General features: G+C 38.1%; 1 protein-coding gene across 1 annotated transcript in view; it reads left to right on the plus strand.

Annotated features, from left to right (window-relative positions):
- The first annotated feature begins 305 nt into the window (after positions 1–305).
- The window catches only part of ENOPH1 (enolase-phosphatase 1), a 27,560-nt gene continuing 10,526 nt past the window's right edge, over positions 306–17,339 (plus strand). The window contains 3 exon segments of the mRNA XM_011360606.2: positions 306–632; positions 15,758–15,859; positions 17,312–17,339. Coding sequence (XP_011358908.1) covers positions 549–632; positions 15,758–15,859; positions 17,312–17,339 — 214 coding nt within the window. The 5' untranslated portion in view covers positions 306–548.

Consider the following 17,339-nt stretch of genomic DNA (forward strand, 5'->3'; position numbering starts at 1 on the left):
AAGCATTGGGCGGGGAGGGGGCTAGGTGTCGTAGGGGGCAAGGGGCACTCACATCCCCGGCGCGCCACTCGCGGGGCTCCTGTCTGCACGTGCCCCGGGCCTCTCCCGCTCGCTCAACCAGTCTGCGGAGAGCGCGCGCCCGCCCGCGCACCCGGCTCCTGCGTTCGCTTCTTTGTTCCCGCCCACGCGAGGCCCATTTTGACGGATCGTGTTCGAGGCCCTCTGGCGGCCAATCACTGTCGGAGCTTTTACCTCCTCCCACCCCCTCGGAGCCCCGCCAGGGCCGCCCCTTTCCCTGCCCACGTGGTCTCGGCCTCCAGCCCTGGGCAGCTCCTGAGCTCAGGTCGCTCGCTCGTGTGGCCGCCTTCTCCAATTTTAGGGGCGTGGAAGTGGCTTCTTCCCCTTGTGCTTCCGGCCGCACGGGGTTGTCCGCTCCGAGACTGTTGCGGAGCTGTCGGAAGCCCAGGACGGTGTTGGGGGCGCAGTCGGCTCCGCCCTCCTCCCTCTCTACTAGTAGGCCGATTCACGTAGTAGCATCCGGTAGGGAAATGGTCGTGCTTTCGGTGCCCGCCGAGGTCACTGTGATCCTGTTAGATATCGAAGGTACCACAACCCCGATTGCTTTCGTGAAGGTGAGGGGCGGAAGGGAGCGGGGAAGTTACTTATGCTTAAAAACAAAGGAATTTTTTAAGTATTGCAGACCTTGCAGTAAAAACACGCGAGGTAAAAGGGGTGGTGTGGCTTTGTATCCGCTGTGAAATGGAAGGAAGTAGAAAGGCTGCGGCGGATTGCGGGGATGCTTTTCCTCACGGCACCATCTTCACCCTCCCCATCCCTGTCTTTGGTTAGAGATAAATGGGTAAGAAGGGGTGGAGGTGGTGGCAAAAAAAAGGCGAAGGAGGGATGGTCGGCCGTGGCAGAGTGAGGCAAAGTGGGCGCCTCCCGCCAGGCAGGTGTGCGCCGGGTAAACCCCAGGTGAGCATCCACTTTGTGCTTGGTCTGACTTGGCGAAGCGGTTGCCGCGATCTGGTGGTCCTTGAGGCGCCTAGTCCCGCGAAAATGGAAGACTGAAGTGTCATGATGACTTTTCAGATAGCCTTGGTTTCTTGTGCCTTGTCCTATAATCTATTAATTATTTTTGTTAAAAAGCAGTGTTACTAAGAATGTGTTCATCTAAAAGTACGTTCAGAAAAGCATTAGGTCTGTGTGGATGTTTATAGTAATTATGCAAAAAAGGATTCCATTATTATGCACTTTTGGGAAATGTTCTGTACATGTTCAACCAGGTTTATTTATTGCACTCCTTCTCAGAGCCTTCAAATTATACACACACGCACTCATATCCTTGTGAGTCTTCGAGAGAGTAGCATTTCACAAATTTATTTGAACAAAAAAACGAATATCTTTTGATCACCTTTTAAAGAGATGTTAAGTTACATTCTTGAATCTCTGAGCATGGAGCTGGGAATTGAGAATTAGTCACATTGGGTGTGTGAACTTGTAGCCTCATTTCCTCTTGAACGATGAAACACTGAGTACATGCATGCGTCTTGAGTCATCCTCAAAATCTGAGTATGCAGCTGTTTGCATTTTACCGTTAGAAAACCAAGGCTCTGAAAAATTGAACAATATGCCTGGGTTTGAACCCAAATTGTCTTACTCTTTCCATTTATTTTACTCCATCTTGTAAATGAGAACCACAGTGCTTGTTCTGTCTTTGCGTGGCTGCTGTGTATGTCAAATGACAGGTGATGAGAGCATTTTAATCAATATGAAGTATATGGTAACAAATTTCACTTTATACTACTTCTTAGTGATAGGTTTAGGAGTGAACCAAAGTACAACTGAGTCTATATTTGGAGATTTGGTTCTATAGTTAGTGTGAAAATTGAATATTGTCCAAAATTGCCCTTGAAATACCCTTAAGAAGTCAGTCCTCTTTAGAGGCTGATTTCCATCTTTCAGTAAGTCATATAGTCATTTTTCCTTTAGGATTGAAACAATACCTGCTTATTCCCTTGAGCACCAGAGGAAGTAGTTTATGATTAAGTGATGTAAATGAAAAAACTGTCAAACATTAGCCTCACACTGAGTCACTTACCCTAAGAGACACAAGGGGCACTGAGACTGTCCCAGAGAACAGAACACCTTCATTTAATGGAATAGCAGGCAGATTGCCAGCACTGGTTATGGTTATTTTTTTCCGTTTCTCTCACTCACTCGCTTGCTTGCTGAGAACTTTCAGTTGAATGTGTATATGATGTAGCTTAACTACATAGTACTAACAGTCTAGGATCTCTTCCAGGATTCCCCTACCTCATCTGAGAAGTTCTGTTCTTAGACTCCAGGCAATAACACCCAATGATTTTACTTACCAGCTATTCTGTCTTTTTCTGAGTCATAGAATTGTCAGATTTTTCGAGCAGGAAGGGCCCCTAGCTCTGATTGTCTAGTGAATGTTGCAGCCAGCTAATTAACTTCTCCCATGAGTCAGTTGATACCTGGAGGGATGTCCTCTGTGAGGATAGTCATAAAATTGCTGGGGGCAGAGCAGCAGTAGAACTCGGATTTTCTTAGGTGTTCCCAGTTCATCTGAGTCCTCAGAGCCACCAGCTCCTGTCTCTCATTGCAGGACTCATGCCCCTGGATTTTTTCTTTTTTGGTATTGACTCCGATTCTCTGCAGTGGTGCTCTCCCAACATTTTTTGGTTATGTATACTATGAGCAGAATTGCAGCAGGCACTACCAGTAGAATTTATAAATTGTGTACACATACTATTGTGCTATTATTGTTATAAAATAAATTGGAATTTAAAGGTGGGATTAAAATAAGTGTAGATGAATGTTGTTATGTCCTCTTCCCTTACCGCACTGATTCTTTTGCTTGTCCCTGGTGTATATGAACTTACGGAGCCACCTATTGATCTTTGTCTCTGATGATGTAATATTCATTTTATGATTTTGCACTTTGTATTCTAATGTGTTTAGTCTATAAGCTATGAAATAACACCATCAGTCCCTGTGGTTATCCTGTCAGAAACCTTCAACTGCTGTTTCTGAGTTTAGGGAAAATCATCTCTTGTCCCTGAAAATGCTCTAAAATTTGGTGGCTTTCCTGTTGTTACGTGTCCAGTTGTTACATGTAACAGCCGTTGCAGTAATATTCTGTAAAGTCACTGAGAACACCACATTAGCAAATACTGAATCATTGTCCATACAGGGACAATGTTAGATTCCTGTGGGCCTGTGGTCACATTTTCATCAGGTAATCAATACATAACCCTGTTTTATGTGTGTTTCTATTGTCTCATTTAATATATATTCTTGATTCATTAACATTGAACTCACGGCCAATGGCACTGTAACTCATCCTTTAACGAAGCTTATTTAACACATTTTCTCCATAAGGCACATCAGAGCTTCCTTAATCTTTAGTAACACTAGACAGTGCTACAGCACTTTGCTTGGCCAATTTTAAACTGCAAAATCAACAAAAAGCATAAAATGTGAAAAATGTGGCACTAAATAGAATCTGAAAAGGACATTTGTTTAAAATATGAGAGTATAAGCATCACCTTGTACTGGAAATGTGTACATCTGGTGTTTCAAGTTTTTTGCCACTCTGCACAAGGATAGTCCTGGAGATTGCAGGTCTGGATTAGCATTCTGGTTCCTCCCTGCATGATTTACAGTAAGTTAGTTAATATCTCTGAGTCTAGGTCCTTTTTTCCTCAGCTGTACTGTGAGAATCTCTACCTCATAAGGCTACCTTGAACATTTAATGAATGCTTAGCTCTTGAAAAAACTTTGTAAAATAAATGAATATACTTACGTATTTTATCCGCCTTCCCAATAAATATTGTCAGGTAGTAGTGTATGTGGGCGGGCGGGGGAGGGGAGTGTTTCATTCATGCTTGAGATAAAACCTTTGCAATAATTAAGAAGCTTCCATTAGCCAAATATAAATCTGATGAGACTTTTTGTTCCTAAAATATTTTAAGTGAGGCATGGTGAGTACCCTTGTCAGTAGTTCTTTGTAGCTGTGCTTCTCAGACTTTAATGTGTATACAGATCTTCTAGGGATCTTATTAAATGTAGTTTCTGATTCAGAAGATCTAAAATGGAACTTGATATCTAACAGGTTTTCTTGAATTTCTAAAAGGTTCCCAGGTGATACTGATGTTGCTGGTCCATGGACTACACTTTGAGTAGTTAGGCTTTACACAAATTTGTAAGTTCTATGTCTAGGCCTATTAGTGTTGCTCTTTTCTAGTGGCTTGTTTGAGGTGAGAAGGCAGATCAAGCAAGAGGGGTAGATGAATTAGAGATCTGTCATTAATAACAGAACTAAGACCTCTCAGAAGTCAAGTAAATTGATTATGGATCAATGAGGCTCTATACAAAAGAAAGCAAGGTAATGAAATAAACCTGGCAGACACTAAAATTAAGCAAGTGGTCATTTCCCCGGATTTTGTAAATTGTCTTCTAGAAATGAACTGTAAAGCAAAATACCTTTCTTAAAGGACAAATTGAAAAGAGTTAGATATATTTGTAGGAAAGCAGGATAAGAGGCCTGAAAATTTTTGACAAATCTGTCAAAATTCCTTTGTGGATCTCTCCACTCCCTGACTACCACCATCTTATATTGATTACTAGATAATTTGTTGGTACTAAACGTTTCATGAATATCTATGAAATAGAGAACCGTGTAATAAGCCTTGGGGCATTCTAGTAGGTGGGCAGGTAGTGTCTTGCTAAACCTGTTGTATTAGTTTCTTGTAGTTGTTGTAACAAATTATCACAAAGTTAGTGGTTTAAAACAATACACATTTATAATCTTACAGTTCTGGAGGGTCAGAACTCTGAAACGGGTCTCACTGAGCTAAAAATCAAGCTGTTGACAGGGCTGTGTCCTTTCTGGAGACTAAGGAAAATTCTTTTCCTTGCGTTTGCAGCTTCTAGAGGCTGCCTGCATTCCTTGGCTCTTGGCCCTTTCTTTTTTCTTTCTTTAACTTTCTTAAAAAATATCTATCTATCTATCTATCTATCTATCTATTTATTTATTTTCAAAGACAGCAGAGTAGCTTCTGCTGATCGATGCATCCACCTTTCTCTGACTCTATCCTGCTTTCTTCCTTCACTTACAGAGATCTTGTAATTGTATCAGGCCCAAGCAAATAATCCAGGATAACCTCCCCATTTTGAGATCCTTAATTTAATCACATCTGCAAAGTCCCTTTTGCCGTGTAAAGTAACATTCACGGGTTTCAGGGATTATGGCGTGGACATCTGAGAGTAGGGTGCATCTGGTTAACACAAACGTTTCTGGCTAATAGATGCCTTTATAGGTTCTTAGCTCCAGTTTGTTTTGAAATCTATCATTTATGATGTTGGATGTGGTATATAATTTAAAAAATTTTTTGACAGTTTTTTTTTTTTAAGATTATGTTGTTTTTTAAGAATTGTGGCGGTGTGGAGGTTAGTAAAGACATTATTTAGGGCAGCGATCTCCAACCTTTTTGGCACCAGGGACCGGTGCTCCTATGAGAATCTAACACTTGATGATCTGAAGTGAAGCTGAGATGGGGATGCTAGTGCTGGGGAGAGGCTGCAAATACAAATGAAACTTTGCTCACCTGCCACTCACCTCCTATTGTGTAGCCCCATTCCTAATAGATACTTGGTAAGGTTTTGAACAAGGGGAAAGAAGAGATCTCAAAACAAACTTTGTTAGAGAATATGAATTAAGTAGACAAATCCTTGAGCCTGTAAATACTAATTACTTGAAGTAATTGAACATCAAAATGATAAAGATTTTGATTCCCTTTTGAAAGAGTCCTGCTTTTTTAAAAAAAGTCCTGCTTGATTGCTTTTCTGGTGTTTAATAAATGTCTTTTGAATACATTTTATATTAATACATTTTTACATTATATTACATTATATTAATACATTAATACATAATACATTTTTAGAAAAAGCTAATACATTCTTGATAGTTTATTAATGCTTATAATTCTATTATGTTCTTTCATAGTCTAACAATATTTTAAGAGATAATAAATAGGATATGTTGAAGTTGACATTTTTTCTCATGAAAACTACTATGTTAATTTTATGGTCTTTCTAGGAAGAGAGCTTGTGTTGTCTTATATTATCTCCAACTTTGGTTAAACATTCATTCGAAAAGTATTATCACATCTGATGTTCTCAGCACTGAGAAATATATAATACCCACTCTGCCTTCAACGTGAAACTACTAGAAGACTACTCACAAGGGACAGCAACCAGAAACTTGCTTTCATCTGTCCTATTTTTTATTGACATTAGCAACTGTAATTATATCCCTGTCTTCATTCAGTGTATGAATTTAGGCTTTTTCATCTGCAAGAATGGAGTAGTTGGATCTGTCATGCTTATAAGGTGGTGAAGAAGATTGAATGAGATGAAATTAAAAAGGTGTTTGAAAATTATCAAGTCCTATAGAAACACTGATATAATGCAGGAAATATCAGACTGTCCCGTGGAGACAGAAAATGCTTGTGAAGGGTCAGGAAGGAAAAGAGAGAACTACCATTTACTGAAACATGTCATGTTCCCAGTTTTTTCCCCACCATGACTACCTCCACCTCTGCTCCTTATGGCCCTTAGCCAGAATTATGCTAAGAATGAGACCCAGAACATTGCTAATCTCAGAATTCTTGGAAGAACTGGAATAGCAGAACTGCCTTGATAAGTAGTTGTTTATGGGTTGATTAACATTCCCCCAAACCTTCCCCATTACTTAGGGTAGTGATTCGGAAACAGAGATTCACCCTTGGTGGTTGGTATGAGAGGATTCTTGTTGATTCAACTTGAAATGAGGGGAGGAGCCTTTGGAGAATCACCATATTGGGTCTGAGTATATCAAGAGGTATGTTAAAAAAGCACCTTTGGCTTTATTTCTGGTCTTATATTCTTCTAGAACGTTCTGAATCATGACACTTGTATAATCTTTCCAGCCTATTCAATCCTTTCTTCCTTTTACATTTATTTGAATACCTATCATGTGCCAGGTTCTGCTAGTGATCCAAAATCCTTAAGACGTAGCCACCATTCTCAAAGAACCTAGCAAGGAAGACAGGTATATAAATAGATTGTCTTTGTACCATCAAAATCCTTTTTGCTTTCCTGTTGGCTAACAGGTGGTTTTAACCTCTGAACTTTAATGCATTGAGTTTTTCAACTTTCTATTCCTCTCTTTCTTTACACTTTTTGTAGCTGAAAAAATCCATTAAGGTCATACCCTTTTATGCCACCTCCATTCCTCCAGCTCGGAATGTCATACTTTTTCCTCTCAGTGCAGGATGATCCTATGCACTCACTAATTAAAGAATATTTATTGTGCTAGGCTGTGGGAATACAGAAGTGAGACCTGCTTCTGTTCTCAGAGGAACTTTGTTTAGGAATTTCAAAGTCCTCTCCCTCCTCTTCATTGCCACGTATTTATCACTCTAGCAGATGCTGCCTTGTGTTGTATGTGTGTTCTGTCTTCTAGCAATTCTGAGAGCTGTCAAGGACAGAGACCAGAGCCTTGCACAGCACTTACACATAAGGCATTCAGTAAACGCTTGTTGATGGTGATAATGATGCATTCCAGAATGGGCATAAGAATGGGCATAGGCTAGAGTTATGTTTCTCTTAAACTCTGCTATCCTTGCTTTTTCAAATTTCCTCAAAATGGTACATTTGGACAGCATGCAATTTAACTGAAGTATTTCTAGAGTGGCAGAGAATTTTCACTGACCCGACATTTCTAAAACCTACACATTTTAGAGAAGTCAGCTAATAATGGAAATTTAAAACCATAAGAGATAGAAATTTCATTAATTAAAATTAATTTGAAAAGTTAATTCAGTGTAAACTTATATTCTGTTATTGTGAGCATAGAAAGCGTTTTTTTCCTCCAAATTTTTTTCTCAAAAATTAATTTACACTTGTTATAAAATTGCAGACATAGAAGAGTATAATATGAAAGTGAACCCCCAATCCCCCATATGCTCCTACCATGCAGAGATGACCATTAAGAGTTTGGTGAATATTCCTTTTGATTTTTTTCCTATGCACAAAGCTTAATTTTGTATAAAACTTGATTTTCACATTTATTAACTAATTTCTACATTGGTTTGATGGAGGTAGGAGTCTGAAGAGGGGTGGAAAGCAGCCCGCCCTGACCCATCACCTTTCTAAAGAATCGCATGGAAAGTTAGTAACTCTGTCCTTAGAGGCCTTCCTGGAACTTCTCTGGACCCTTCTCAGGGGACTCCATTTTAGAAACACGGATTTCTTTTCAAATATAGACGTTTTTAATACAGAAAAAGTGTTTTTGTCTTCTAGGTATGTACATGAGGGGGTTTATTTCTTACTTTGGTTTTCTTTTCAGTGTTTCACTATGTGACCTAACAAGTTCCTTTTCTTAAGTCTTAAAAGAATGGGTTAAGAGAGAGTTAACCCACTGAGTTAACCCCTTCACTGAGTTAAGAGAGACTAAGACACGCGGTTTGGAAACTAGTGGTAATCCCAGCAGGGGGACCTGAGTGGGACTTTGGAAAGAAGCTCCTGGTCACACCATTGTTTGGCAGTTAAGCTGGTGTGCTCAAGAAGCTGGCCAGCTCCCGGGCTGTGCTTTGTGTGGGTCAAGCCATCGTAAGTTCAGTAAACTAATTAGATCTCTTCATTGGAGATCAGACCTTGGGGACCTAACTCTTCAAACTAATAAAAGACCTGATTGATAAACTGTTATCATAGCTTATTAATTTATACGTTTATGGAGAAAATAATAGCACTTGTTTTATAGGGTTTTTAAGAGAATCGAAAATCTGTCATTCAGGCCATTTATTCCTCAATTCATTGAATAAATTTGGAGTGCTTGGTAGCAGTGGCAGTGGTGAGAAGTGATTAGATTTTGAAGGTAGGACTGATGAGGTGAATTGATTGGATGTGGAGTGTGACAGAGAGGAATCAAAGGTGACTAAGGCTTTTGGCCTGAATATCTAGAAAGATGGAGCTGCCACTTACTGAGGTGGGGAGATGTGAGAGGAGTGGGATTACGGGGTAGAAGCTGGAGTTTGGTTTCAGATATCCAAGTAGAGATTTGGGGTAGGCAGTTGGAGAAAATGAGTTTGGAGTTAAGGGAAGAGGTCCAGGCAAAAGCTATGGATTTGGGGGTCATTAGCAATAGATGGTGTTTAAAATCATGGGATTAGGTGAGATCATTAAGGAGTGTCTATGGATAGAGAAGTGCCTAGAATAATAAGGGCTGAATAAATGTTGGTAGTTACTCCCACTATGACTACAACTACTATTATTATTATTGGAAGTATTACAGAACTGCCAGGTGAACCTAGATCTCTCATTTTCTTAGTACAAATCTGAGAAACCAAAGCTGTATATGTCTATAGAGAATATAGTATCAGGATCCAGGGAGTTGGGTGATTCTAGTAAGTTGTGCTCCCCAAAGTCATCCACTCACAGAGCTGGATGGGTTCTGGCATTGGGATTTGATAAGCCTGGGTTTGAGTCCTGGCTTTACTTTGTACCAGCAGTGAAACCTTTTTGAACTTAACCTTCTTCATCTGTTCAAAGGGGTCACCTTGCAGGGATGGTGGGTGGATTCAAGGAGATAAATGTCAGTTCCTTTTCTTTCCCTTCCACTGTTAGGGACAAGAATTCTGGGCCAGTCAGGATCCCCTCTCTGGAACTCATGAGAGATATTCATATTGTCTCTTCTCTGCCTTTTTTTTTTTTTTAAGTTTTATCTCAACTTCTAGCCCCTTATAATGATAACTTCCCCTGTGCAACATCATTCATTGCAATTAATTAGATTACAGTTTAGTCTCCTTAATGGGATTTAGAAGACACTTTTGTCTTATCAGCAACACATTTATTAATTCATTTAGAATGCAGATGATGAAATCTAATGTTTTTTCTTAAGGGCTTCAGTTTTCAGAAGAGAATGGTTATATCCCTGCTTACCCCATGAAGATAGGGACAGTGAAGTTAGAATTTCTGAGTCCTTGTAGCCCTATGTAGTAGCCAGAGCACTGACACTTCTCTTGGTAGTTTCTAATATAGTCTTCAGGAAGGATATTTAAAGAGCTACCACAACTGCTGAAGCTGACAGATGGCATGGACCACTTACTCCAAGAAGTAGTAAATTCCTATCATTAGGAATGTTCAAGCAGGTTTAAACTTCCATTTATAAATAAGTCCTGGGGATGTAATGTACAGCATGGTGACTATAGTTAGTAATACTATATTGTATATTTGAAAGTTGTTGAGAGTAGATCTTAAAAGTTCTTATCGCAAGAAAAAAATTTTAACTATGGTGACAGATGTTAAATTTCTAGTGATCATTTCACATTATATACAGAGGTCAACTCGTGTTGTAGAACAGAAACTAATGTAATGTTATTATCAATTAAATCTCAATTTAAAAAAAGGATTATACAGTAGATATGCTGAAAAAAAGGTTTTTTTCTTGTAATCTCATGACCCAGAGAGAACCTTTATAAACATTTATATCCACATTCTCCTAGATTTTGTTCTATGCATTAGCTATTCCCCCCAAATAGGATTATGCTTTATGTACTATTTGTAACCTGTTTTATTTCTTATTTAGTGAATGTGATTTAAGACCCATCAAGCCACTTAATTTTTCTTTGTTTTTTATTCTCTGAGATGAATAGAGAAATAGTAGCCCACCCAATATTGCTTCTGTGTTGTTTAATTTTATGGCTTAAAATTTTTTAAGTTCTCAGATGCTATAATTCATTTGTAATATGTGGTTCTTTTGGAAGATTTTTTAAATTGTTTCTTTAAAAAGCTATACTCTATTACCCATTACCTTTTTATTACCTATTTTTTTAAAGGAGAAATATTATAACATTTTATTTTAGTAAATAGTATAACAATTTTATTTTTAATGATTCTATGACCTTTCCATTAAAACAACCACTTAACCATAAAGTACTTCTTTAATTAAATCTTTAGAAATTTTGTGGCCCTTACTGGAGCTCTTTCAGAAAGCTGCCATTGAGCCAGATAGAGTAATATACACTGCTGCTTGCATAGTATCCCCTCCAGCATTTAGCAGAATATAATCATAGCCCCCTGAACGACAAATGCTCTTATTTACTTCTATAGCCTTTTGTTGTATGTACTAACCTGTAACAACTCCTTAGGTACCTGGCGGACTAAAAACTTTCACATATTTGTAGAATCCTGGGTTTATTGCTATATTTTTTTTATTCTATAGTATTCTGAAATGATCTATAAATGGATTATAACAGAAGGTAAAACATTTATATCACAGTTATTTCTATGGTCTGTAAATGGATTATAACTGAAGATAAAACGTTTTTATCACAGTTATTTCTGGAATTACTTTTAAAGCCTGAAAACTTTTTAATGGGCAGGGTTGGGCAATAAGCACTAGTTTTAAAAAGTCTATTTTTAGAGCTTTCTTATATGGTATTATAGCACATGTCAGGCTATGATATAATTACTGGCTTTTTAAAATAAGCAATTTGAGGAATTTTATTTATTTTACATAATAGATGCTTAATAAGTATGTTGAAAAGTAGATGAAACCTTCACAATGTAGTATTATACTTTTATGTTATGCAGTAACACTTTTGCACTAAAATATCAGTCTGCTAATCTGCCACCCCCAGGTAATATTGCTGTTCCAGGTGTTCTAGCTTCATTGCTTAATTTTGTGTGTTTACTCAGTGCAGAGGGGAGTTTTGTGTGTAGGGAGGGTGGCTAATTGAACAGTCAAGAATTCTAAAGTAATCTCTAACTTCTAAAGCTTTTCCTAAAAGTTTAGAATTGTTAGAAACCTTGTACGTTTTATTTGTGAGTTCTCTGAGAAGTATCATAACTTTGTTATCAGAAGTATCTGGCATTCAGTAGGTCTTCAGTAAATGTTGACTGAATGAGTTGGTTGTGCTTATGATTTATCCTCTGGGGACTTTTCTATTTATCACTAAATTGCGTCAAAGATGATCTCTGCCCAGTTTAAATGTTGGTACTAGAGAATATAAGTGGTAAGGTAACTGCGTTGCTTTTGCTTGGTAATATTTTCGTATAGCAGATAAGAAAACTGAGGCTCAGAGAGGATAAGTTACTTGAACATAGCTAATAAAAGGCAGAAGTAGGACCCCAGTCTGGCATGTTGCCTAGACTCTGTATTCATCTCCTCTCTCACAGAGGTCAAGGACCTGGGCTCTCAGCATTCACAGCTCTTCGTGAATTGTTCTTGGTACCAGTAAAGCTGAATATAGGAAACGGGACTTTTTGAAACACAAAGTGGTATAGCGCTGCATGAATTTTTATGACTTTTGAGTACTTCAACTTTTCAGTTACTGAGAGACCCTGAATCTAACCAACAGGTTTTCCCTGGGATGTTTCTAGTCGCTTGGGAGCTGGGAAATAATAGAGGCAGGACACTGGTGGAGGATGACCAAAAGGGAAAGAAGCAGGTGTAGGATAAGGGATCAAAGTTGGCTTGCTTGTTTTTTAATTGTGAAACATTTACAATAAATAAGAAGAAAGATTAATGTAATGACCATGCACATACCACAAAGCTAATTAAATTTCGATGTTATGTTTGTTTTATATCTTAAATAAAACATTACAGATATAACTGAGGCCCTGAGTACATCCCATTTTGTATTAGACTTTTATTCGTACTTTGGCGTTTATATTCATTGATAAATATCATTTTAGTACATTCATGTCTGTTTTATAATGTTTTATAATATGAATATACCCCAGTTTATCTGTTCTCTAGCAGATAAGATTTAGGTTGCTTTCAGTTATTTTGTGTTATACCCAGTGCTACAATAAACATTTTTCACTTCCCTCTTCGTGCACATGTGTTAGAGTTTCTCTACGGTATATGTCAAAGAGAAGACGGGCTGGTGCGCCTTCAGTTTTACTATATCTTCTCAGGCAGCATTCTCAAATGGGGGACGAGTTTGCAGTCCTACCACTGTGCATGAGTGGGGAGGAATATTAATTAGAAGAAAGGAAGGAATAAGAGGGGCACAATATAGGGCATAATGGGAAAACTAAGTGTTTAAAGAAAATCAGAAGTATATCAGTAGGGTAAGAGGATTCTCTTGCAAAAAAGAAAGCTGTCAGTCTGAACTCTTCATTTTCCATCTTTTAGATCAAGAATGAGTTTTTACTGAGCTTAAACAAGGCTTTTCTGTTAAGTATTCTGAAAAATTTGCCGGATTACACTGTATGCTTCTAAATCTGCTGAACGATACTTACTGGAATGCCACAGGAGAACAAGCAAAATTGAATGGCTTCTTTATTTTTTTCTAGGGCAGGTGAAATTTGAATAATGTATTATGAAGACAGATAAACACTTCAGTCCTACCATTTAAAAAAAGACCACAATAACTTTCTTGTATATTTTCATTTGGGAGTGCACTTTAAGTTGAACTTAGACTTGGGTCTTCTGAAATATTAAAAAAATTCTAATTATGTAGCCAAACCTTTGTACCAGTCAGGGAAGCACACTAAAAAAATACAGTTTTGTTCCACTCGATCTATTAACTATGTCTTAACCATACCATGCCTCAGGACTGTTAGTGGAAAATGAAAAATTTTCTGCCAGCTTCTTTCTCCTCTTTTTGCTCTTGTTCACTCTCTTGTAATAGTATTTAAGAAAATGTCATGGTCCAGAGGCTTGTAACAAAGAGGCCGAAAGGGGAAGGAGAAAGCATGGATCAGTGGATTTCAGATCACAAAGCTGGGCTGAGGGCTGGTTCTGGTTAGTACTGATCAGAAGAGGTGGGTATTCTGGCACAGATGACCCTTTGATTGATTGCGCATGCAGATGCTTTATGAATTGGAGCCCATTCTTATTACATTTAGTGGGCTCTCTTTGCAGGGAATAAGATTGCTTATCTTCAGGTCCTTTTTGCACACCTTGTGGTGGTATGGAAACATTTGAAAACCTGCAGCTTATGTTGCTGGCTTATACGCTTCATAAATCAGGTGACCCTACCCAGAACCTTTCCCTGTCCACACCATTCTCTCTGTAGAACGTTTTCTCTGGCCTTCTCCAGGTGACTCCTCTTCATCCATGGTGATTCTTGGATTCTTTGTTCTTAGGATCCCTTTATACTCTTAAAAATTACTGAAGAACCAAAGAGCTTTTCTTTATGTGGACTAAATCCATTCAATAGTTACTTATTAGAAATTAAAACAAATTTAGAAATATTAATTGACTTTAAGCAATAAATCCCCTTTATTAACTAACATAAATAAGATATTTTTACAAATAAATTTTTTTGTTTGTTTTGGAGAACACGGTTAGAAGAGTGGCATTGTTTTACTTTTTTGCACACTTCTTCAATGTCTGGGTATTAAAGACAGCTAGATTGTCTTATTTGCATTGGGTCTCGTGATATCATGCATCAGTAGCCTCTGGAAAACACTTCATTGTTCAATCCTGAAGGGATGAAAGCGAAAAAGGCAAATAACATTTTCATAGTCTTATGAAAGTAGATTGACCTCAAGGTTCCCCTAAAAGAGCCTGTTTCTACTCATTGAGTTTAGAGATCAAGTATTGTTACTGCTCTCAGTTATATCTTGAGCTCTTAGCAAGGGCCTGCCCTGTACTGGACATTCAGGAAATATTTGAATAAGTAAATGAGTGACTGGATTTGAATAAACAGACCTCACATTTAACTTAAAATGTAGGTCCTCCTCTGAAATGTGTACTTGGGGTCTACACTCACAACATATATTTTGTTATTTTGGACTCTGGTTATTCCTAAGACTGTTGGAGAGCCATTAGACCCTGGATTCACACAGCAGTCTACTCATACTCTTCTGGTCTTACCCATTGTACTGCATTATAATTATTTGTTAACCTCCCACCACCACCCCTACTAGATTCTTAAGCTATTGAGAATAGGGACTGTGACTTATTTATCTTTTCAGTCCCCTTTTCCATGCCCCACTCAGTGTCTAGAATATCTTGTTTTAGAGTAGACACTAAAAAAATGTTGAAAAGATGCATACTATTGCAAGTAAATGTAAAAATTTTGACCTAAAAGAAATCATGTTTCCATTGCATAGATTACTGACCTATTATTTTATTTCTGAATTGTTTTACATATTTTCTTCTAGGGTATTCTATAGGTAGTCTGATTACCAAGAATGAATCATGGCGTTCAGGTGTGTTTTTAAAAACATTTGCATGGACACCATTCTTTCAGCAGGTATTGAGTTATGTACATGTGCCAAGTACTGTGGTGTGCATTGGAGATATAACTCTGAACAACCTATACTTGATCCCTGCCCTCAAGGACCTATAGTCTAGCAGTCTAGTTCAGGAGTCCACAGACTTTTTCTGTTAAGCTCTGAATAGTAAATGTTTAGACTTTGCAGGCCATAATCAGTGTGCCATTGTAGCCGTAGACACTATGTAAACCTGAGTGTGGCTGTGTTCCAGTAAAACTTTATTTACAAAAACAAGAGGTAGAACAGATTTGGCCTGGGGGTTATAGTTTGCTCTTTCTTGATGTAGTTCATTTATTGCTTGGTCTCTGTCACTGTCTCACTCATATATCCATAGCTGAAATTTTCTGTGGCTTATTTGCTACAATTAGCTTAGGTGACATTGTTGAAGAACTTGATCTCTCGCGAATGACTAAAGCTAATTCCTGTTTTTTCTTTTACAACTTTTATCCAGGACATTTTATTTCCTTATATCAAAGAAAATGTTAAAGAGTATCTGCAGACACACTGGGAAGAAGAGGAATGCCAGCAGGATGTCAGTCTTTTGAGGAAACAGGTTGGGACATTTCTCTCCCATTGCTTCCACATTCCCAAGAGTCTTAGAAATGAAGATGCCTAGAGACTTAGACTACGCTCTGAGCAAATTGTAAAATAAGTGCTCTGGATTCACAGGACATAGAAATTGCAGTGACTTGCCTGCTTTGGAATTTACAGTACATAATTAAATGGCCAGACCATGGCAGTTTATTGTCTCTACAATTGCCTCTTTCTGGAGCTATTTTAATTGTGTAAAGATATCATATATTTATACAACTGAGCCCTTTCTGGGTGAAATACAAAGGTTTTATGCCCTCTTTTCATGTTTTTCATTAATGTTTCCAAGTGACAGCACCTCATCATCTTAGTCTCTACTCTCCTGCCTTCTGGCACAAGCCCCTGCTGACTCATGCACGTGCTCCTGGACTCTCACGTCCACGTATTGCCCCCACACCTTTTATCTCAGCTCACATTTGGCTCAGCCCTCATACCAGCCTTAGTTTCATGTGCTCTGTTCTCTGTTCTCCCCAGTTTTCAGTTTCTTTTTTTCTTCCACATGGGTTCTGTGGACCTCCTATTCTGTTGTTTTTCTTATTTGCTTTAGTCTCAAACTTCTTACATGCACAGAGCTAACTTTCTGGCAGTTATTTTCTAATTAGTTTTCTAAATTTTCTACATTGAACAATGTGGAATGCTCTCTGAATTTTTTAATGTTAGGAATTAGGATTAGAAATATAGTTACATCCTTTGGGGCATGGGATATTTGGGTTTGTTGAATTTTTTTAGGTAACTCATGGTTAGTCTAAACTACTCTCCTCCTTGCCTTTTTCTTTGTCTCAGCTCTTCTTGAAACATGTTCATGTATTCCCTCATTGTAGGATATAAATCATTGAGTCTATAAATCTTTAGAGCTTAGATTTGAATAAACTGACAGTATGCATTGTCACAGGGTCATTGTTCCAAATAGCTGCTTTTGTAAGATGTGGGAGATGGCAGGAGACTGAATATGAACTAATGCTAGACATTACTTCACTAGCTTCTTTTCACTGAATTCCAGGCATAAAATAATTTGAGGTTTTCGTTGTTTTTCCCTCAGTTATAATACAGAGAAAATGATCAGATTTAATTGAAGTCCTAGTTTGTTGATCCTAATAAATGAATCAACAAACCAGGTCTTACTATATCATTTTGTCATTCATTATGTACTCCCTCTCCTCTCACATACATCATGCCTTAGTTAAATCTCAGCTTTAGCAATATAGGAAAGGTAATGTAAATTTACTAATTATAATCCCATTTTTTTAAAGAATCATTCAAATCAGCCCCAAAGTGTAGGATACTTTAATTTATAACAGAGCTCTGTTTAATGATAGTTGGAGAAAGTTAGTCTGCTTGGTTTTCAGATCTCATTTTAAGTGTTCTTTTTAAAAAATATGTAAGAAACAAACTTCATGTTGTTTGTGACTTGAAGGCTGAAGAGGACTCCCACCTGGATGGGG

Source organism: Pteropus vampyrus, unplaced genomic scaffold (genome assembly GCF_000151845.1).
Source record: "Pteropus vampyrus isolate Shadow unplaced genomic scaffold, Pvam_2.0 Scaffold56, whole genome shotgun sequence".
NCBI lineage: Eukaryota > Metazoa > Chordata > Mammalia > Chiroptera > Pteropodidae > Pteropus > Pteropus vampyrus.